The sequence below is a fragment of the Alosa alosa genome, chromosome 10 (assembly GCF_017589495.1).
Source record: "Alosa alosa isolate M-15738 ecotype Scorff River chromosome 10, AALO_Geno_1.1, whole genome shotgun sequence".
Taxonomy (NCBI): Eukaryota; Metazoa; Chordata; class Actinopteri; order Clupeiformes; family Clupeidae; genus Alosa; species Alosa alosa.
Genome location: NC_063198.1, coordinates 14,374,031 through 14,398,871, shown reverse-complemented (window position 1 = coordinate 14,398,871; position 24,841 = coordinate 14,374,031). Strand labels below are relative to the sequence as shown.

General features: G+C 40.4%; 1 protein-coding gene across 3 annotated transcripts in view; it reads left to right on the top strand.

The window, feature by feature from the left end:
* Positions 1-1,365: 1,365 nt before the first annotated feature.
* LOC125301894 (sodium- and chloride-dependent GABA transporter 2-like) overlaps positions 1,366-24,841 on the top strand; it is a 50,423-nt gene continuing 26,947 nt past the window's right edge. For all 3 annotated transcript variants that reach the window (XM_048254734.1, XM_048254733.1, XM_048254732.1), the window contains exon 1: positions 1,366-1,715. In XM_048254734.1, coding sequence (XP_048110691.1) covers positions 1,534-1,715 — 182 coding nt within the window. In that variant the 5' untranslated portion in view covers positions 1,366-1,533. The remainder of the gene's footprint in view (positions 1,716-24,841) is intronic.

Here is a 24,841-nt window from a genome sequence, read left to right as displayed (position 1 = left end):
TCTTGCATACATCAGACTCACACCTGTGGAGTTCCACTATTCACTATGGCCAGTCACTGTAGGGCAGTTCCTCTCGACAACGCATACTAACATCCTCTTCATCTGTGTCCTGGACACTAAAAAGCAGATAAAGCGAAATAGGGCGATAATAGATTCAACAATGGACACAGCAGGTAACACTATATATAGGGCAAACCATTCACAACATATTATAACGTCGCAAATATACTATACTTTACCACACTTATAATAGCCCTGAGCAAATTCAAAAGTGGTTGAGGAGAGAGAGGGAGGGAGGATCCTTGTTTGGTTATGAACTCTGCCCTCTGACCTTTTCTCAAAAAGTCAGAGGGCAGGTGGTTGAGGAAAGTTGTCACCAGCTCTGTGATGTTCAATGGTGTAGAGTGGTTCATTGGTTACAACTATCATTTTGTAAATCAGTGGTCATACCATGGTTGGCTGTGCAGCATTTGGATGCACCAATCGGGTCCGGAAGGGTTACCGCATGTATGGCTTCCCAAGGACAAAGATCGATGAAAATATGGATGACAATGGTCAGCCAAAAAACCTGCAAATGACCGGGACCAGCAACAGAAACAAATTAGTCACACTACTGTCTGAGTAATAAACATTTTAAAGCTCATTATGGCTTATGATAATTTTTTGTGTAAAATAATTTGTATTCTTACATGCAATCCAACAGCCCTTTCAAGGGTGTAATTAAACAAACCTTATTTCTACTAGCATCAGATACACAGTACTCAGCTGACTAGCTAACACGCCAGGTTCAGCAGATACAACCTAAAAAAAAAAACGTCCTTAATCAACCTTAATGATCCTAGTAATCTAACATCAATAATTTACCAAATAAAATATGTCAGAGATTCACTACTTAACTTCGTAATTTTTGGTGTAGCGATACCTTCTTCACAGCTCATAAAATCGAGATAACTAAGTAGCAGGCAATGACTGAAAATCGGGTTGTCTACCAAGTTAAGAAAATATATATAAATTGCACTGTGCACATACAAATAAATATAAGCATATGCACCATAAAGGGCCTATTTATATAATATACAGAGTTGACAATTCAAAAGAGGTAGCTATTTAATGAATTTAACGCCTGGATATAACGTTAACGTTACCTTTACAGAGGGCTTAAAGCTAACAAACTAACAGGCAATCAAAACATATATATAATTACGCTGTGTACATACAAATAAAGATCAGTATATGCATCATAAAGGGCCTCTGATAAAATATAAACAGTTGACAATTCAAAACAGGTAGCTATTTAATCAATTTACCCCTGGATATAACGTTACCTTCACAGAAGGCAAGTCAAGCTAACAAACTAGCAGGCAATCGGTCGTCTACCAAGATAAAAATATATATATATAATTACGCTGTGTACATACAACAAAAGATCAGTATATGCATCATAAAGGGCCTATGATACAATATAGACAGTTGACAATTCAAAACAGGTAGCTATTTAATCAACTTACCTCAGAAGTTACTCGACAGTCAGCAATGGAAGTGAATGATGTCCAACGCCATAGAATGGCTTTTTGGAACTACGCGAGGCTGCATACCCCGGAAGTAGGCGGCAAAAAGCGTACAACGGAGTCCAATGGGACTGTCGCAACTCTTTCTCTCTATGGCTCTGGCTCCAGGCAGCGGGAGAAGAGCAGGCAGAAAGCAACTGCCATCAGGTACTGTTCATCCTCTATCTTTTTCACTTTTCTAGTGCTGTAGTTAACTACTGATCACCCGCAGCAGGGTATAATGTGCCTGTTTTGTGGCTTTGTTGGGATTTCCTAATGTTATGTTGCGAAATAGGAAACTTCCTAGCTTTCAGCCGGCAACCGCTTTCCAGACAGGCGTTGTAGTAACTAAGCTGTGGAATATGGGCCAAAGGTTAAGGTGGGAGGGCTATGCATATGTGTCTTCCTGTTTTACTTTGTAGGGTATAAGGGCAGCTTACAACAATCAAGCAGTAAGGAATTCAATATTTTTATGTAAATTCACAAGTTATTGAAAGTTTTAACGTAAGGTAGTGTAACCTTGACAAATAAAATGCATGTAGGGGGCAATTGGTTTGCTGCATTATCCATAATTCACTTTTAACTATTTCCACAAAACTTTACTTTTTTATGGGCATTACCAATTTATTGACTGTGTCTATGGTGACAATGTGGAATAAGGTCAGGGTAAAATAGAGTTTACTTTGCTTGAATTCCTCATAGGTCACTACTGTAGGTTACAAGGATGATTGATCAGTTCACCATGTTTGCTACTTAAACCTCAACAAGCATACTTAAACTTTAAACTGTTTTAGTACAGTTAGAACCACTAATAAGGAATGTAGAGTTCCCACGGGTCATGGAATTTCTGGAATATCATGGAATTTTGGAAAGTCTATTCCAGACATGGAAAGTCAGGGAATTGTATCCGTTTTGGGGCAAAGTCATGGAATATCAAGGACTTTTGTTGTAACAGTTTAAAATGTACTTGCCAAATATATTGAAACAAATATTCCCACGCATAACTGGTGTATAACTGGTTATTAGCTTTACTGCTTGCTTGAATATCCCAACTTTGTTTATTCAATGCCCATTTATTAAAAAAAAAATTATTGGCATGCACCATTCCTTATATAGTAAGTCATGGAAATTCTTTTTTTTTCGTCAAAATGGAAAGTCTTCATTCGATGGCCAGACAAACCATGTTGAATAAAACAAACACATGATGTGTTACAGCACGCCAAGGCCTTTGAGCCATACAGATGCGAAGAACAAACTCTTACAATTTTCATTTGGCCAACTTCCAGTAGAACAGCACAAAGGCAGCTGGACATAATTGTACCAGTTCCACAGAAACAACCCACCCCCCTCCTACTCTTTGAGAGAGACTGGCTGTTTTGTGTGGTCCAAATATTTTGCCATACTTGTCTGCCTGGCCTACCCTGGAAACTCAACTGGAGTTCTCGCGTGAGCACAATTTGAATTTGCTCAGCGAGTCACTCTGGCAATGAGTAATGATGCTCATGATGTCCCTTCTATCATGGGGCACCAATCATATCGGTGTATCTTATATAGGCGGGCCAGAGGCAAGCTAAACAGATGACGACAGCGCTGCAACGTCTGCAAAGTCCAGAATCAATCAGTAAACATTGGTCAGAGTGTTATCCAATTGCATCGAAGTCCGGAATCAGTCAGAAAACATTGGTTGTAATGTTATCTAATTGCGTGCAGTGAGATTTTCAAATGCATGCTTGGTGCCGCCCCTCGAGTTGGGCCATTATAATAGTCATGGCCAGACCCTTAATCTTTCTAGATTTCCAGGGTCTGGATTTCTACGCTATGCCTGGCCCTGTTAGTCTCTGTGAGGAAAATAGGCTAATCCCAGACAGAAAGGCTTCTCGAGTTGCTATGACAGCAGGTCATTCCAAAAACAGACATTCCTAGAATTGTTATGGCTATGGAATTAGGGTCTATTGTTAGGGTGTTTGTTCTGGCGATATCTAAGTTCTCTGTGTTACTGAAGATATACACCGCAAGCAAGACGTGGGCGTGAGTCAAACATAATTAATCAATTTACACTACCTCTGTCTGACATGATGTAACAATGGGTTTAACAAGGAGTTCTAGTAATAGTTTTGTTTAGGGAACACTTGTTAGCCATTAATACATAACTAATATGTGTATGTATTAGTAATAATAATAATAATAGTAATAATAATAATAATAATACATTTTATTTAGAGCGTCTTTCATGTCACCCAAGGTCACTTCACAAATAAACAAAAACAAAAAGGTTGTAAAATTATAGTCATCTCAAAAAATTTAATTAAAAGTAAAAATAAAAAAGTAAAAATCAGTCAGTCAGTCAGTCAGTCCATAAGCCATCTTGAAGAGATATGTTTTAAGTCTGCTTTTAAAGTCAGTAATTGAGTCACAATGTCTCATGTAGTCTGGCAGTGAATTCCACAGCTTGGGGGCGATGTAGCTGAAAGCCCTCTCTCCCTGGGTGCTGAGGTTCACATTAGGGACATGCAGTAGGCCTGCTGAGGAGGATCTCAGTGAGCGGGCAGGAGTGTAGACTTCTAGGAGGTCAGTGAGGTAGGTGGGGGTATAATTGTGTAGGGCCTTGTATGCCAGGAATAGGACTTTGGAATGTATTCTGTAGGCAACTGGAAGCCAGTGCAGTTGCATCAGTAATGGTGTTACATGACTAGTGGATTTGGAGCCTATAATAATCCTTGCTGCAGAATTCTGAATTAGTTGGAGCCGTTTGAGTAGCTTGTTAGGGATTCCGGACAAGATGGAATTACAGTAGTCAAGGCGGGATGTCACGTCGACGCTTATTAAGGACTTCTAGCGCCTGCTGGGTGAGCTGCTGGGCTTAAGCTGTGCAATGTTCCTTAGATGGAAAAAAGCACTTTAAGACATACTGTTTATGTGCGCACTAAATGAAAGTGTGTTGTCCAGTATGACACCAAAGCTCTTGACCTGGTTGGAGCAAGGGAGGGTGCTGCCATCTATACAAAGGGTGAAAGGTTCCATCTTAGCAAGAGCTGATTTGGAGCCAACCACTAAGAGCTCAGTCTTACTGCTATTCAGCTTCAGGTAGTTTTGTGTCATCCACACGTTTATGTCATGCAGGCAAGCAGTAATTGCAGCTGGAGGAAGAGTGGCAGTGGGTTTTGTAGATAAGTAGAGCTGGGTGTCGTCAGCATAATAGTAGAAGAATTCTATTTGTCCCCAATGGGGGTGGGGGAGATAGTGAAGCTACCTATTTCCTTGTTGAGTTTAGTAGCAGTATAGCTGAGGGTACAAAACAGTGTTTATATCTGTTCAGTTCTAGCTAGTGGATATTTGAAGGGATAGCCAGAGGGCAGTGTCTGAAATTCAGATAGAATGGATCCGGCTTTTATTTTTAATTTAGCAGATGCTTTTGTCCAAAGCACCTTACATATGTAAATTATTTGACAAGGGCAATTCTCCCCAGACCAACTTTTCAGGCTACAAGCCCAGCCACTACGCTACCAATGCCCCTCTTTTGCACCTGTTTCTTATACAATTCAGACAGATATTTCAGTTGAACACCAGACACACAGCTACACACCTTGATGACCTTTGTTGTTGCATTTTCTGTTTCACATTAATTGAAGCATACCAACAGATGAGGGAAAAGGTAGCCTAAGGGTTCATTCTATTACCGTAAGTATTTGTTGAAAAGAGTCATCAGAGACCTGTTCATATTAAACATGGCCAGCTTCCTCAGACAATACAGACACTGCTGACCTTTCTTAGTGTTCCCATCAAAGATCAGCTTGTTGTCAATTATAATCCCCAGATTGACTACTTCTATGTCCTGACCATTTATATTTGTTTTGACAGGGTTAGAGTCTTTAGAGTGCCTAAACTCAATGCTTATGTCCTTGGTTTAGTTCCAAGAAGACACCATCTTACAGTATAGTCTATGACAGGACCGTGAGATGTTTCGTCCTCCCTCAACAAGCTCACAATGACTGTGTCGTCTGCAAACTTTACAATGTGGCGGTTATCAATTTTGTTATGACAGTTGTCAGTGTACAAAATGTTAAGTCAAAAGAGAGAGAGCACAGCCCAGAAGAGAGCCATATGCAGGGGCGTAGCCAGGATTATTTTATAGGGGGGGCCAGCTGGGTCCAGACTTTTTATTGGGGTGGCACTTGGGAATCAAAACTACTATTTGAAAACTACTCAAAAAGTTTTGAAGATTAGGATAGCCTATTTTAATAATGGCAATAAATTGTGCAAAGCCAACACTGATACACAGGTCAGTTTGTTGGCCAGTCCAACATATTTTCCATAAATAGGTCAATGCCAATAAAAAATATTATGATAATGCACCTTACTTAATCAGTTTTATTCAAATGATGTTAACTCAAAGAACAATAATAAATATTACAAATATTATATGTATATATTTGATCTCATACTGATGGCCAAACTATATTTCTTTCTGATATCCACTCCAAGTACTTGGCTGTAAGTAACATGGCTCTGAATTAAGAAATTAACCCTTAGAACCCTAGACTGTTTTAAGGGCTTTTTCACTACCTTAGAAACATTTATGGTCAATGTAAGTGCCATACACAGTCTCGGCTACCCAGATCTGCCACTATTTAATGTATTAATACTTGCATTGATTTCATTTTGATTTTTAAATAATAAAAACACAAAACGTGTATAATAAAAATTCTTATATTTTGACATGTATCTCACCACTGCAAGATGGCACATGTGTGCATAGGGCAGACTGTTCTGAATCTGGCAATATCATTGCCATGGTGGAGGGATTCTCTGGGGCTGAGCAAATGTGAAAAATATGTGGTGTCTTATGGAAATAAATGCTTTTTTTTTTTTAGCCCTATGGCTACTCTATTTTTGGCCATTCTCACTACCTTTAGTTATAAGCAGTTATCCTGGTCATTGTAAGTGCCATTGACACAGTAATGAAAAATGCCCTTTCTGCGCTCCATATCTGTGACACGAACTGATCTGACCTGACTGAAGCCGAGTTTGCATGTTCTGTACACTCATGATGATTCTAAAACAACTTTTTACTGCATTGTCATGAACAAAGTGAAGGCAAAAAGGTGTTTCTTTGTCGAATAAATTGGGATGCAATGTGAGTCTCGAATTGGATGCCATGCAGGAATTTGCTAGGATCTCAAAACCGGATTATGAACATGCTTTGCCATAGATAAACACATGATAGCGTTGGATTATGAACATACTTTGCCACCACAACACACAAAAACGTGGGGTAAGTCGAGCTATATGAAGTTATTATTTTGATGTCATTTCGTCTGTTTTATAACCCAGGCGGATGCACTTGGTATCAAATGATAGCTCTGTGTCTCATCTTTCACCTGACATGCGTGCCATATCTATCCGATCACGGGTTCGTGAGTAGGGACTAATTTAACGAGAGTAGGCTAATGGGTGTGCAGCGTTGGTTTTTGTACATGATTTTATTTTGCAGTCACGTGGTTGTCTGTTTTTATAGCCCAGAAGGAACGTTATACTTGGTACCAATAGATAGCCCTGTGTCTCCTCTTTCTTCTGATATGCTTGCCATATCTATGCGATCACGGGTTCGCGAGTAATTCAAACTAGAGTAATGGGTGCGCAGGTGAACTGTAAATATGAATCAATTTTATTTAATTACATGATATTTATTTTTCTTTTCATACTTGATCGCACAGACAAGTGTTTAGTCTGTTGGAAAGCCCCACTTCTGCTCTGTCACGCAATTAAGGTTTCATCTCGATGAACAGTTCCGGAGCAATGTAACAAAGAATTCAGGCAAAGCAGCCTGCCTCTGCCTGACCAGCTATGGCAAGAACCACACGCAGTCAGCAAATTATGTATTTGTAAAGTAGCCTAGGCTAGGCCCTATTAGCCTACCTGGAGCCATCTGGAGATATGTGCCTAATATGCTTGCATTTCACCCAAATTTTATCGAAATATTCTTGTAACAGCGTTCCCGCGGGCATCCGATTATTTTTGATCAGCCCCACACATCAATGTCAGAGCCTAGGCTACCTAACAAGGACAGCCCAACGCAACTCACTTGGCTATGATTCGTGACACATTCTAACATCTTATTAGCATTAATGTTCCAACTCATCAACTCACCTGTTACTGAGGTTAAGTAGTAGGCTAGCCTAGTCTACTGTCAAGTGTTTTTAACAGATGACTTGAATTGTCCCGCTGCTGCTGCTGCTGCTGCTGCACTAGGCCTACTCACGATGTGATCAGAACCGTAGGCTACACTTCCTGACTGGGCCAATGGTCGTAGATAGAGTGCAGTAATTGGTTCAGTCCCTGCTTTGCAAAGTGTTGTCGAAAACGGCAGCAATTCTTTCTTTTTTCTTTTCACTGAACGGAGCTGGGGGGGCCAGCAGGGTGGCCAAGCTTTGACCAGTGGTGGTCGTGGCCCCCCCTGGCCACCACGTAGCTCCGCCCCTGGTTAGATTTATTTGCAATTTCTTGTGGTGGACTGGACATAGCATTGAAATGCCCTTTCTGCCTTGACCCATTCACACTGGTGGCGGAACGAAAAAACTCGGCAAAATGTCTAGGGGGCTTGGTAGTAAATTTGGCGAGACACTTTGTCCCGCCGTTCCGCCTCGGTCTATGTGAAAGGGACAGTCGATCAGCGATTCTGGTACATAAAATCGCGGCAATTTTGCCAGTGTGAAAGGGCCTTATAACTGCATAATTATAGGCTGTTCATCTTATTGACTCAAACACAGAAGCCACCCCCACCCCCCTTCACCTACCACCACAAATACAATTCCATTCTGTGGGAAACACTGCCTTCCATTATCAGACCCTTCATCTTATCCATGACAAATGCATAGTCCTGTAGAATAGAGTATTGTTAGAATACTATTGAGTTGTGGAGATTAGCGCACTAGAATACTACTGTTAGAATACTGTTGGGTTGTGGAGGTTAGCACACAGGGTATTGTTAGAATACTATTAGGTTGTGGAGGTTAGCACACTATAACGTTACAGCACAGGGTAATCCTAATTTTATGCATCAAATTTATTCCAATCCAACTCAAAAGTTTTGAACAACACAAAGTGAAGGTTTTATCCAGATCAAAACCAAAAATAGATTACGTGATCTAATCAAATTTCAGGATCCTTGTTTCCCTTTGAACAAGCCATTTTCAAGATTTGATCTAATCCGATAACCGAAATCCGATCACGTTTCTTTTGAACAATTGGGCCCAAACAATCAAAGCATATGTAAAACTAAAAAGCTATGCTACCTCATGTTCGTTTTGCTCGGACCCCGTAAATCACCGCTTGCGGTTATATTTATTATTCCGTCATGGAAGTTTATGGGAGCCCATAGAACCGTCTGGTAAAAAGTTGTAAAATTTGGCACACAAATTAGGCACAGTCCCATGATTAATTTCACCAAGTTTCAAGTCGGCACCTCGAGCACTCTAGCGCCACCAACAGGCCAAATTTGGACGTGCTTTCATGCAAGTAACTTTTGACCCGTTGGCCTGATTGTCAAATATGAGGTATCGTTGGAATCCTTAGATCAAGCCGAGTTCAACGCACCCTATGACATCATTTTCCGCCATGATGGATTTTCCGCCATATTGGATTTAATCAAAAACACCTAAAAGTTTTCACAGGTCACAAAGTTTGTCCGATTGACACCAAACTTGACACACACTTTTTGTCTTCAAATCTAAAACCGTTCGCCCGTAACAGCCAATCAAAATTGGCGGCAAAGCCACCAAACAGGAAGTGAAGTGATATCTCAGCAAAGCTTTTACGTATCAAAACCAAACTAGGTACATGGGTCAGGACCAAATAATAATAATATACTCTTTTGTTCCCGCATTTATCCCAATCCGTGAATTAGTGAAACACACTCAGCACACAGTGAGGTGAAGCACACACTAATCCCGGCGCAGTGAGCTGCCTGCATCAACAGCGGCGCTCAGGGAGCAATGAGGGGTTAGGTGCCTTGCTCAAGGGCACTACAGCCGCTTTCTACTGGTCGGGTTTCGAACCGGTAACCCTCCGGTTACAAGTCCAAGGCGCTAACCAGTAGGCCACAGCTGCCCCAATGTTTCAATGTTTCAGCTGCCCCAATGCCTGTATGTTTCTTTCGTCCCCCATGCCTGTTTTATTCGTCCCGATCAGGAGGGATAAATTAAACATTGCGCACATTCCATTTTTGCTTTAAGGGCTGGCTATCTGGCATACTTTTTTCTTTTTTTTTTTTTGGCCGAGCCGGTCTTTATAAAGTTAATTTTCTATAGTAGCGTGTGACAACAAAATCATGCCTGCGTTCTGTTCCCAGAGCTTTCTCTGTCTATGATCTGCAGTGTTTCTGAAATTATGAGACACACACAATACACTCCCTCATACCAACCTCAAGTTTCTTGAGAACTTCAAGTTTCCAATTCGAACAGATGGAACAATGTGGTTGCACTGCAACAAGTTGCCCAATATATTTCTTAAAGCAAAACATATTTTTTACTGTATAGTTTATAGGCTCAATGTTTGGGATAAAAAAAAGCTTTTTTGCAGTGCTTTCATACTTCCTTGAAAAAAAGTATTTTGAGTATTTTCTAAATACAAAAATACAGTATTTTATTTCGATACATTAAAAATGAGGGTAGGCCTATTAGGTATTTTATTTTGAAATACATTCTGATGTATTTTTGCCCATCCCTGCCTGTCCCAGCATTAGCACAACACTTTGCGATGGTTAGCTTGTCACCTGTGACGATATATGCTAGGCCTAAGTGACTGACCTATATGGGTGCGTTTGGAGATGCCTGATGAAATCAGACGTTGTTTCCACACACCTTGCATGTAGCTGTTCGCTTATTTCCTCTGTGCACGAACTTATTGTAACCAAAAGTAATGATAAAAGGCACAACTCCGGGAGGACTTCTTGTCGCCATGGTCAATGCATTTTTTATGGCAAAGGGGCCATGCCGCTCGTTATACGCTTTCCAAAGTATACTGTATGTTGCAATAAAATAGAAATACATGAATACATTTAGATTAAAAAAAGCAATAATTGCATGAAATACAGCTTGTTCAGGAGTCTCGAAGCGTCCGAGTCCGAAGTCTTTTGAGTGGAGTCGCAAGTCAAGTCTGAAGTCATTGTTTTTGCGACCTCATTGTTTTCGGCTAGTGAAAAATAGTTTTCGCAAGTGCAAGGATATGTGGATTCAATTAATCATGTTTGCTATGTCATTAGATAAAATAAATGTTCAAAAAACTAACAAGTCAAAGAAAAGCTTTATGGGATGAGATCATAGAAGAAATATCTGGTGTCTCGCAATGTTTTTTTAATTTCTATGGAAATGCACTTAGTTTATATTTTATTTCTTTGCATTGTGCAGGCTACAGCCTAGTGGCTTCTTTTCTGTGCTATAGCCTATGCGACTCTCCGTACGGCACACCCATATTCAACATGACTCCTAACTTTGGTTGAAAGATTGCAGAAGCTAGGTTTAGCTGTGACAATATCCTGGGTAATCCTAACAGCTAATGTTATTTTACACAGTAGGCTAAAATCCGAATTTGAAAGCCTGGTAAATTTGAAATTTGAAACCATGGTAATATTTCAGTATTGTACAGTGCTATTTCGTTCCATTGGTGAATCGTCTTATGATTCATCTTAGTTACCTAGAATCTTTGCCATTACCCAACACACACAGACACACCTTTACACCCCCACACACACACCTATGCATGACCTCCTCCCCCATTCACACATACACATTCATAAACTGGCACACAAGCACATATATGAACACACACGCACCATTGCCCCCCCCCCACACACACACACTCACACAAACATACCATACCCCCACACACACACTCCCCTTCCCCACACACACCATTTCACTATACCCCACCCCTCACAAACAACCCCCCCCACACACACACACAAACACAGGTAGCCTACCCCCAATCACACACACACACCATTACCCAACACACACAAACACACCTACACCCGCCCCCCCACACACACACAATCCATACTTTCTTCCACACACCTACACACGGTCCCCCCACCACCACCATTCACACATACAAAAACTGGCACACAAACACACACACACACATAAACATGGCATGAGATGCAAGGGGCATGGAGTAGGAGATGGAGATAATGTACTTGTGAGTAGTATATTTTGCACCAATATGCAGTACATCTAGTTACTTTATTGTCTTACTTTATTGTCTTAAATTTGATTTACACATGATAAATTGTTCATAGAGCCTGTTTTAGCTTATAACACCTGTTTTTACATGCAAAAAGAACATTTACCATTGAATTGCATTTTACCCGTTGATGATTGATAAAGTGGACAGTTGAGTATTTCCGTCAAGATAATAAATATAAAAAACAAAAAAACAATTGAATATGTTCTAAGTCTTGTTTGGGGGTAAGAAAAAGCTTAGGAAAAAATCTACCTCAGTGAATTAATAATTCATGCATGAAAGGGTTAAAAGATTGTGTTTGGTCTGGTAAAAGCCAGGCTATGGAATTTGCCCATTGACCAAATGTGATCAATGACCAAAGTTTTTCAGATAAAATATGTTTTGTCCAGTAGTAATTGGAAAGTGACAGAACAACAAGCTCTGGATGTTGTGCATCATTGCTCAAAGGGGTTGCCCTGTGTTGATCTTTGTTGTAACTCCTCCCCGTTACATCTCTCATAGGACAGCCCAAACATGGGTGGAAGTCATTTATGTAGCGATGCCTCTCTTGCACCTCAGATACTGATAATGATAATGCAGAGACTAGTCTCACTGCAGTAAGAAAAACACAATGAATAGAGAGGAACAATGCAGCAGCAGAAACATAAGGTAAATACCATAATTTCCTGCCTATTAACCAAAGTTTATGCATTGATTTGGCAAAATGAGGTTAATACAAGTGCGGGTTATACATGAAAATGCATTTCTTTTCTTAATTCATTGTTATTCGGGAATATGTGTACTGCCTTTTCAGGCTACTAGTCCAAAATGCCTGTGTTTGTGCACCATGCATGTGTGCAAGTGTCCTCGTGTCTCCAAAATTCTAGCGCAAATTCTAGCGCTTTTGCTGATGTGTCTCAGTGCAGAAGTTCAATCACTCCAAGTGCTTCAGGTGAATGCCTTGGGTTACTTTTTCAGCAGGCTCAGACAGCTCATTTACAGCACCTGCAGCGTGAGGGCCACTTTTTTTAAAACCAAAATCCATGAAAGTGTGCCGACACTTGCCCTTTAGGACGCTCAGGAGTGGGTCTGTTCAAGGTCAAAACTACACATTAAACCTGTTAGTTTGGAATTTGTGAAATTTGTAGGTGAACCCAGCCTGATCTGCCGGCCCTTTCATGCATGGTGTCCACTACAGTGGACGGATTCTCAAACTTAATTTAAAACTACTGGATTTGCAATATTTACTTCAAACCACCAGTGGAGTGGTCTCCTAAAACCTTCATGTACTGTGTGCATAAACATTGTCTTTAATAATATTTGCAACTTGAAATATTGGATCATAAATCTGACCCTACAACCTCTGGGATATCAGTTAGTTAATTTTATTCTATACAGTATATGCAGGTAAAAAAAATATTTTGTAGTATGTTGTAGGGACAGTGGCGATTCTAGACATTTTTAACAACGGTGGCACTAGTGAGGCACTGATTAATTCAAAGGTGGCATGAGGCAAGACATCCAGATAAACAGACTCAAGATGTGAAATTAGTACAAATACAAAACCAGGCACCAAACACTATACTCATAAATTGAAGGACAAAAAACACAAATACCTACTCTCACATAAAATTTCTTTGTATTTGAATAAAAGGCAAATACAAATAACCAAACATATTAAAGTTAATTATCTGTCACTGGGCTATGCTGTGCTAAAACAAATTCCATCATGGGGATATTAAAATATATTCCATTCTATTCTATTCTTTTAAATGAAACAAATATACTCATCCAAGACATTTTCCCCCACAATAACTTATACTATGGCCATCTATTTTTGTAGCTGTTAAAATAATTTGACCTGCTTTTTGTCTATTTGTTTATTTCTTTTTTATTTAATATTCTATTGATATTATTGTTATTATTGCTATTTTGATTAATATTGAGGATCATATTGGCCTATGAGGGTCCATGGGTGCTGTTAAACATACCATTTTAACGCAGTTTGGGAGGGACAGAAATACCTTAACAGAGCAAGCAGGGCTCGCCTTCTGTCTAACTCAGATAGGTCACTTAAACATTGGCTACCTGCATATCACTTCACTAATTGACAGTACCCTGAATCAGGGCCAGCCCTAGGTAGCACTGCAGCCAACAGAGTGTAGCACTGTAGCTACCTGGCTGCTCTAGCTGTTGGCAGGGATGGGCAAAAATACATCAGTGTATTTTAAAATAAAATATCAAATACCCTAATTTTAAGTGTATCAAAATAAACTATAAAATACATAGTCACACCATGTATCAAAATCAACTGTATTTTTCTATTTTGAAAGTACCAAAAATACTCTTTAAAAGGAGCATGATATCACTTTGCAAACCCTCCATATCTAACTAATCTATTCCTTCATTAGTACACTGACTCTGTTGATTAAGTGGACAGTGTTTTAGTTTTTCAGTTTTTCTCTGCCTACGAGATCCTGAAAACAGTCAACAGATCAACTATGCTGACCTGCCTGTCACATCTCATCGCCTAAATACTGTATCAGAGATGCACTCAAAAAGTCACAACTGAACTTGTCAAGCGGTACAAAGTGGAGACAAGTCTCTGACATTGTCGATGCATGCCCAGATTGAACAATGTTGCAGAGCAACCACATATTTCCATGTGTTCCGATTGGATGATTAAAGTTCTCAAGAAACTGATCATTAAAATTCTCAAGAAACTTGAGGCTGGTATAAGGTACATTATTAAAATGTTCAACATTTTGCTAGGCAATACATGGGGCAACTTGTTGACTTATTGGCAACCACATGGTACCATGTGTTCGAATTGGATGATATAAGTTTTCAAGAAACTTGAGGTTGGTGGAGTGTATTGTGTGTGTGAGCAACCTACATGTTACTTATCTGCCTAAATCTCAATATTCTGATCACAACAACTCTGGGCAAATTTTAAGTCAGCACCAGTGCTGCATTCATTGTTTTGCACTTTTATAATCACATCACCAAGTGGGTTATTTTATTTTAAGTGGGTTATATATATTTTTTTTAAAAAAAAGAAAAAAGTATACCAGATGGCCAGTCCAGCCCTGCGTTCAGGAATTATTTAAGCAAAAGTGGAATGTGCGCAATGTTTCATTTATCCCTCCTGATCGGGACGAAAGAAACATACAGTTTAGCCTGAGCTATGTAAACTTCCCATAATTTCAATATTTTACAACAAATGCTTGACTGGTTGAATGGTCATACATGTCATCAGAACATCGCTACCTGTAGCCTAGATGCAACGAGTGCTTATGAGTAAGCTTGATGAACCATAACTGAAAAGTTGTCTTAACATGGTCCTGGACTAACAATGAACAACAGTCCAGGATGAATGTGATGCTATGGTGGTCCTGGATTAACACTTAATGATTGCACAGGATGAATGCAACTCTGTGATGGTCCTGGATTAACACTTAATAACAAAACAGGGTTGATGTGACTGGTAGTGGTCCTGGACTAACAATAAACAACAGTCCAGGATAAATGTGATGCTATGGTGGTCCTGGATTAACACTTGACGACAGCACAGAATATAACTGAGGATGTGATTCTCCTGGACTAACAATAAACAACAGTCCAGGATGAATGTGATACTATGGTGGTCCTGGATTAACACTTAATGATGGCACAGGATGAATGCAACTCTGTGATGGTCCTGGATTAACACTTAATAACAAAACAGGATTGATGTGACTTGGTAGTGGTCCTGAACTAACAATGAACAACAGTCCAGGATGAATGTGATGCTATGGTGGTCCTGGATTAACACTTGACGACAGCACAGAATATAACTGTGAGGGTGTGATTCTCCTGGACTAACAATAAACAACAGTCCAGGATGAATGTGATACTATGGTAGTCCTGGATTAACATTTAATGATGGCATAGGATGAATGCAACTCTGTGATTGTCCTGGACTAACACTTAATAACAAAACAGGATGGATGTGACATTATAGTGGCCCTGGACTGACAATATTCAACAGTCCAGAATGAATGTCAGTCTGTGATGGCCCTGGGCTAACATTTTTCAACACCACAGAATTAATTAGACTTTGTAATGGTCCTGGACTATCAATTAAGGTGTGATATTTCTGTCTGTAAAAAATAAATTGCCCCCCAATACCACTACTTTAATGCCAGGCAGGAGACTTGCAGCTAATTGTAGCATTGCATATAAGTTGCTGGAGTTTTGTCTGTAATGTATGTTAGTTACGCAAAAAATGTCAGATCCACACTGGCTTGGCTTGAACATTTTAGTAGTAGGCTAAGCTACCTTTAGGCTAGTTCATAGGCTACCACCACACGTCTGCTAGCGCACTAGCTGGTGATCCTAGGTAGCCTGTTTCCCATAGAATTGAAGTGGTTATAACCTAATGACAGACATTCCATCTTGTTAAAAGATATAACTGGTCACTGATATTTTATTTCTTATCAATATCACACTTGGTAGCTCAGCCTTTTCAAACTTAATAACTGCTAGCACACTACCTGGTCATGCTAGTCTTTATTAGCTTGTTTCTATAATGGTTTTGAAAACTATTATCGTTTTGCCATCAAATATAATGTCGGAGTCACTTTCCCCCATTACAAATACAACCCATGCCCCCCAAATTTGTACTAAAAACTCTTGGAAGTAGGCTATCTTACCTGTTAGCACGATTGTGAAGAATCCACTTCTCTGCGATGGCAACGTAGCTCTGAAATTTAAAATTGGCGGGAGCCTTTTTTTTTTTACCTCCACGTCGCACTTTAATCATAATCAAAACATGCCACTGATTGGTTGGTTGTAATGTTAATCCAGGGCAAACAACTTCGTCATTGATCCAGGCCTGTTAGTTACTTGGTGATATCAGATTGTGCTTAAACAGGTACAGGTTAAGGGGCCCAATAACAGATCCCTGTGGAACCCTATATGGCATGGTGGTTTTCTCTGATACATAGGTGCTGATAGAAACAAAGTAGTCCTTGTCTACTACGTAGGACTTGATTGTATTAAATGTTTGTATCGTATTAAGAGTCTGCATTCAGGTGAATGCCATTTACGACCTTGACTAGGGCTGCTTGAGCATGATGTTGAGGAAAGCCTGACTGGGGGTTGTCATATAAGCTATTCATATTTATAAGTATTTATTGATTTAGTTGAAAACTACTTTTTCAATAACCTTGTCTATAAAGGGGAGGCTTGAAATAGGCCTGTAAATAAATAATTAATAAGGTTTATTTTTTTAACCCTCCTGTTTTGTTCGTTTCATGTTTACTAGTTTTGTGTTCCCGGTCAAAAATGACCGCTGCATTATAACTTGTTATAAATCCATAGTAGAACATATATTATCATCTAATGTTGTGATAGACCTTTGTATGAAAGTGTGTTCTATAGATATAACCTATTGAACTTCCATTTGCTATTTATGGCCTGTAGGCCTCATTGACCTGAGCTCATGAAAGGGGAAGATTCTATTGGGGAAAGGTTCCATTGCATAGAAGCAAAGAGGGGGAGTGAGGGTGTGTTTATTTGTGTGTTTTAATGTACAGAAGCACACATACAGTCTATCTAATCAATAAGTATGTGTCTGGACTCAATTTTATACACTGACCATTTTCTCACCCATTCATTTATAATGGCCGGTCATATTTGAGACTGAGAATAGACATGGGTGTTAAATAACACACTCAAATTGTCATAAAAATGATCAAAAATTGTTTTGTGTGTTCAGATGCCCTGTGTTAAGTCATGGCGCCTCGTGGTAGTCAGAATAAGGTAACAATATTTTTGAGAGAAAATAATTGTCAATCGGTCACATTTGACAGCAAACACAACAGGAGAGGTTTGGTAACTGCAGTCTTAAGTGCTGCTAGGAAAATGCCTGAGGTGAGAACGGTTCACAATTTGCAAAAGCTCAAATGCCAAACAGCTGAAAACACTTTTAAAGAAGTTTAGGCAGAGCATCAAGACAGCATGTAGATGATCTAAGTTTTCCTAGGAGTATTCACACCAAATTGGCCTACCATACATTCCCAACTACGCACAGTATCCTATCCCCTCATTTTGATCTCTCTCTTTTTCCTGTTTTGGCCTTTGCTTTTGGTAACCTGACTTGGCTTTCTTGGAGAAAGACATTGCACCAGCAGCACAATTAGCGGTCTACTAGCCTAGGCTACTAGACTGCTCAACTAAATAAACAAAAGATAGGCCTAGGCTACCTTATGAATCGCGCAGGCGGACTAAACCATTTTGCTCTTTAGCAAGGGAGAGTGAGAGTGACCTTAGACAGTCTTCACTATGTTTTGTATACAAAATTCAGTCAGTCAAACTTTATATTTTGTCTAACATTCATTTTGACATTGAATTTGGAAGTTAAAATATTCAGATAAAATAAATATATGGTGGAAATAAATATTGAATGCTTCAATTATTTTTTTTCAGTATAAGTAGCCTAAACTTCCTCCTCCTTGAGTTGCTGCAGCTACACGCTGGGATCATTAACATGGCAGCCTTAGCTGCTGGCTGCAGCCATAGATATATAATAAAGGCTAGATGTCTCTCCGCGCTGCTGGCCAATGGAGGTCGGTGTCCGTCCGCACCTCACAGCCATCTTGCCTCAGTCAGCTCGCTAACTCATAACATTGTGTTTTAATGGTGCACTGTAATGACAGGTACCTGAAGGTGTCATTGTTATAGCCTGGGGGCATTGTTCTGCCTTTAGTAGAAGAAGAGATATACCTTACATCAGGTACCACAGAGCCCCCCAGAAAGCTTGCCTGTGACAAGATGGCCACCGGTGATGCCGTTAGAGACTCCGCCATAAGACATCTAGTGTTTATTATACAGTATATATCTATGGCTGCAGCAACTCGAGCTAGGTCAGCGCTTCTCAAACTGTGGGTCGCGACCCACTACTGGGTCGGGGAGACATGCCTGGTGGGGCGCGAACTGACGTGAAAACAGGAGTTTTTTTTATTTATTTTTTTATCTGTAGCCTAGGCCCAGGTAGCACCCGATGTGCAATGGACGCACTGTGTTATTCATAGGGAAGCGCTCGTGTCAAGGCAGCTTAGTTAGTCCCGACCTGAATGAGATTTTGAACGAGGTTGTGAGAGTGGTGAATTTCATCGACCCGGCCCTTAAAAGCGCGTCTATTCTCCGCACTTTGCAAGGAGATGGGAGCTGACCAAAAGGCTGTAGGCTCATCTTTCACAGCGAGGCAGCTGTGAGATCCGAGTTGCCTCTTCTTGGAGGAAGAGCACATGTTTGAATCTGCAAGCACGTTCACTAATGAACATTTCTTGACGAAGCTGGCCTATCTTAGCGATATATTTGTGTAAGCACCTGTAAAATTGACATTTCAGTATGCTTAATAACCTTGTAATGTCCTTTTTTGTTTCTGTATGAATTTACTCCATGTACCAGAATGCTGTGTAATTTACTTGCTTCTGTGATTCACAACATTCTATATATGTGCACCAATCAAATGTCTTTGTTTGTTTGCTTTTATTTGAATTTTTTACTCAATCATTATTTATGACCGCCGCGCAGTGTCAAGGATTTCCGGGACACTGAAAGACCGGGGTAGATGAAACTTGGTGGGGATGTAACCCCATATGGATAGCATGGAACCATCGTTTTTCGTTTTGATCTGTAGCCCCCCCGCTGGACTGCACCCCCCGAAAGGAGGGTAGGGCAGACACAGTTTTCTGTGAATATCTCAAGAACCGTAAGGTTTAGGAGGACCATTTTTTTGTATGTTGATCTCAAGGGGCCATGTCAACCCATTCCATAACCACTCATTTCATGTATAGCGCCACCTAGTTAAACACAAAAAAGTAAAAATGAGGTGTTGTAATTGAAGGTATCTGTGACCTAACATAGTCAAAACTGCACGAAATTGGAAGTGTAGGATCATTATGACACCCTCTGTATGCACGCCAAGTTTTGTGGAATTCCGTTCATGGGGGGCCACACAATAAATTAATTTATGTTACTATACACCAACTGGCCTGTAGGTGGCCGGAGACAGTTTTCTGTGAATATCTCGAGAACCGTAGGGCCTAGGAGACCCCCCCTTTTTTTTTTTGTATGTTGGTCTTAAGGGGCATGTCAACCCATCCCATTACCACTTATTTCATGTATAGCGCCACCTAGTTAAAAATTAAAAAGCAAAAAATTAGGTGTTTTCATCACAATATCTCTGGCTGACATGGTCAAAACTGCACGAAATTGAAAGTGTAGGATCATTATGATACCCTCCGAATGCATGCCATACTTTCGTTCATGGGGGGCCTTACAATAAAATAATTTATGTGTACATTTAGTGACCGTACACCAACAAAGTTCCCGGGACACTGAAAGACCGGGGTACCTGAAAACTTGGTGGGCATGTAACCCCACATGGATAGCATGGAACCATAGTTTTTCGTTTTGATCTGTAGACCCCCCCGCTGTACTGGACCCCCCGAAAGGAGGGTAGGGCAGACACAGTTTTCTGTGAATATCTTGAGGATGGCCTAGGATGACCAATTTTTTCCGTATGTTTGCCTCCAGGGGTCATGTTAACCCATTCCATGTGCACACATGTGCATAAACAGATACACACGCACACACATACATTCACAGTAATCATCATTATGACACATACTCACACAGTAGACATATGTACGCATGCATGCACATGCACAAACACACATACGCAGGCAAACACACAAGCAAGCACACACACACACACACACACCCACACACATAAACATAAACGTGTACATCACACATGCACACAATTCAAAGAATTTCTCAGAATTATGAACAGGCAAGATGGGGGTGGGGTTGTATAAAATGAATTTTACATGTGAAATCTATGAACAAATCATGTTTTGGTACTTGTTGTCTAGCAAATACCAGTGAGAATTGAGTGTGGATAATGCAATTTAGTGAGACAGTTAGAATCATATAGGCCTTTCAGCGTGATTTATTTTTGTGGAAAAAATGTGCTGGACTGGGCGGCGTCATATTTTGTACCGCTCTGCGGTACATCTAGTTGTTATTTGTTTATGCCCGCGAAATCGCGGGTAATGTGAAGGTTCCATCTCCTCAGAGAGGAGAAGGCTTATCAGTCCCGGTCTGAGTTTGCACTGGAGAGAGAGGATACTTTGCTGTCTGTAGTTTGTGGAGACCATTGGACAAGTTCATAGGCCCACTTACTCCGTAACATCGGCGCATCGTATTTGTTTACTCCTTCAATTTTAAGTTACCGGTCAAGTGCTGGTCAGACTTTCCGCTAGCTATTTGTCAGTGCTATTTTGTAGCTGAAGCTATCTTGACCTGGGTAGCTGACTTGCTAGCTCCTGTTGCATTCTCCTTCGGAGACGGACTTGATTTGTGCTTCGGTGCTGGGCCCACCGGAGCCAGACCTCCCAGGGACGACTGCGTTTTGCCTCTGGTGCTGGGCCCACCGGAGCCAGACCTCCTAAGGACGACTGCGTTTTGCCTCCGGTGCTGAGCCCACCGGAGTGTCAACCGCCAACTACCCGCTGCTGCTGTTGAGGTGTGCAGGCTGACTGCAGCAACATCCTCCGCCGAAGTCGCATCCTCGGCTAGCTGGGACATAGCTGATGATTTAATTTGAGTGTATATTGTATTGTCTCCCATACTGGTACCTGTTTGGTAAAAGCTAACTGTGTTGGCTAACGCTGTTAACCTTAATGTTAACATTCGGTTTTATCCTGTTCCACTGAGTGAATTGTTCGCTCGCTGGGTTGTTACTTTTATTCCTTACTCGACCTCTTTCTTATCTTCAAACGTCTTCTTAAGTGACACAGACATAAAAGGTGCAACAATCTAATCTTAAATAATTACTATATATGTCTGTGTGTGGTATATAGCCTACTTCGGATGCTTGACAAAGTTTTTCTATTTTCGTATTGGTGTGAATTAACTTGTAGATCCGAAGTTGAAACGGTAGGCCTAGCTGTGACGTGCAGTCACCTGACATCACCATCAAATTAGAGGACATTTCAGAACTATTGACATGGACAGCTCCCCTTAAGAGCGTCTTAAGGGGCACGCACGTTCACAATGTCGAGCATGTTCGGGAATCAGTTGGAAAAACCAAACGAACGATTGTAAGATGAATCGTAGAAAACCCTCGTAAGTGCGTGTCTCCATCGTTATCGGGAAACGGGGCCCAGGGCTGGTTTTAGCCTAGGCTACTACATTTGGGTGGGCAACATAGCAAAGCGGTCAAACTGGATCAAAATTGACATAACAAAACACACAAAAATTGTGCTTCCTAGGTCGACTTGCTGCAGCCAGTATATCTGATTCAAAATAATTATTTCAAATACAAAATAGTATTTTGTCATTTGTATTTTATTTTTGTTGAAGAAAATGGCTTTGTATCTTGTGTCAAAATACTTTAAAGGTGTATATTTTTGTAGTTTAAAAATACTGCCAAATATTTTTGGTAAAACCAATAGCAGAGGTGAACAAAGTAGCCCGCAATTCCTTTACTTAAGTGAAAGTACAGATACACCTTATATTACTCCAATACAAGTGAAAGATGAAGATGAAACAAAATGTTAATTGAGTTGAAGTAGAGAACTACTTGCTTTTTAAAATCAAAACCTGTTGAATCTGTTTCAAAAATCAAAACAAAAAAAAGTACAACCATTTTCCCTTTTTAATGTAATATTTTTCATACACAATAATAATATGTAAATCCTTTGGTTAGTCACTAGCACTGTGTATTCATTCACATGCGTGCATTCACACTGATAATTATGACAACAAAGTGCGCTCCAAGTACACGGATGGTGCACTCATAATGGTAAAAAAGTTTGCCCTCAATAATCGCATGACCATGATGAAAGAACACTAACCGATTTAATTTAATTACAGTTATTATATTGGTAACACATGACTGGACATTTTTTATATATTGTAAAGGGGGGGGGGGGGCATTTTCGTTCAGTTGTGAAGACCAATACCCTATTTTGAATGACAAAACAGCTTTGGCATGTGTTACAGCCAGTGACGGACTGGGGGTCGTTTCTAGAAAGCATCGTTTGCTAACTTGCGTCGCAACCTTGGTAGTACGCTCCATCGTTCTTGGATTTGGTGTTTCTAGAAAGGGTAGTTCGAACTCTCAATCGCAAACAAGGACGCAAAGTTTGGTCGTTTGAACTACTGCCCCTAGACAGTCGCACTTGTGTCGTTCCTTGGTAGTTCCTGTTGGTGTCCGGAGCGCCTAACCAAAAATCACAACCGCCTAACCAAAATTTGTGAAGTGGATGTTTATCTCGTGACTCAATGATTGATCTATCCTGTAGCTTAATTTTGATTAAGACACTGACTCCCCTACTTGGCTCATTCTTGCTATTTACGTTAATTCAAGTATTGCCTTGCTTTTAGTATTATAATCTTCACAGACCCTGCATCAGCAATGACAAATGGTGTAGTGGCTAAAGCAGATGACTTATTATCCCAACGTTGTAGGTTCGATTTTCTGATGTGAGATTTTCCTCTTGCTTCTCGCTACCTGCAGGTGAACTAGTGTGACACGTAGATTCAATTGTTTTTGACTGATGTATTGTACCTATGGTCTCTCGATGTAGAGTAACTATATACATAAATATGTATGGTCAAAACCTATTGTTGTGTCTCGTAGGCCTACTCTTACTCAGAGATGAAAAGAAGAGATAGGATCACGAACTCGGCCGGCGCAAGAGTGCACCAACGCGCTGCCGTTAAGCCACGAGACAGTTGATAAGCTATGGGATACCCAGATATTTGTCCAGGCTATATATTTTTTCCAACACCTAGATATTTAACACAAATAATGACTCATATTGGTCTGCTTAAGTTAACTGTTTATATGCTTGCAATAGGTTTAGGTTTTGGCTGATGGCAATGACAATACCAGCATTAATCACTCGGTTTAGATTAGAAACATGCCGACATAGGCCGTGACAGAACATTTCTAGGGGGTGGGATATTACACGTTGCCACTGTTTCCACCAATGATATGTATCGCTGCATCATCAACAACGTTGTTGGAACTATGGTGTTCGAACGTCGAAGGTAGCGAATTGCAACACAGGTACGATGCTTTCTGGAAACAGGTGTAACAGTGTCGTTGTTTGGTCGCAAGTTGCGTCGTACCATGGTGGTTGAGCAACGTCGTTGCTAACTTCTAGAAACGACCCCCTGGACGGTCAGAATGCCAGAAGGGCCGCGGCCCCTCGTGGGCCGTTTGGGCCGGCATGTTTGTCGGGTTTGCGCGGCCCATTTATCGTAAAGATTTTACAATATCTCTCGGCCCACTATCAAGCATTAATAGTGTTACATGGCTTCGAATAAGCCATTTATCTCTAACTCCCTTTTCCTCCTTCATAGTTGGAAACTGATCAGTATTTACCAGACATGAGTCTCTACACTACAGTCATGGTGACCCTTTATTTACATCATCATGGTGAATATTTACATCAGTCTACATTCTTTTATAACCTTATTCAATCAAATGATTTAAAAGTGCATTTTTGAAATTGGAATACAATAAATATGCTGCCTGTATCTTTTATTTTATTATTGGTTTACAAAAGTTAGGCTACATGAAGCAATGACTTCTGGGAATTTCAAAACCGAATGCGTCTACTTCCTTCAGCACGGGCAATTGCCGATCTAGCATGCCTTGATCCTCGGAATTTTCCCCTTATAGGCCTAAAAGCTAATAAACTGCCCCCAAATGCACTTCGAAACATAAGAGAATGTCTGCTTAAATTTAGTGAAGGTGCTACGGTCAGGGATGGATTACTGCACGGGCCTACCAGGCCCAGGGGCCCAAGAGGTCAGGGGGCCCTGAAGCCCAAGCCTTTGCATGGAATGATTGCCTCAATATCAACAAATCAGGATGTAGGCTATGAATCTGATTGAATTTAGTATTGGCCATCCCCAAAATGCACCAGAATACAGGAAATCACATTAAACAACGTGTACCACGTACAGCATCTGCACAAGCAACATATACATCATGTATTGCGTTA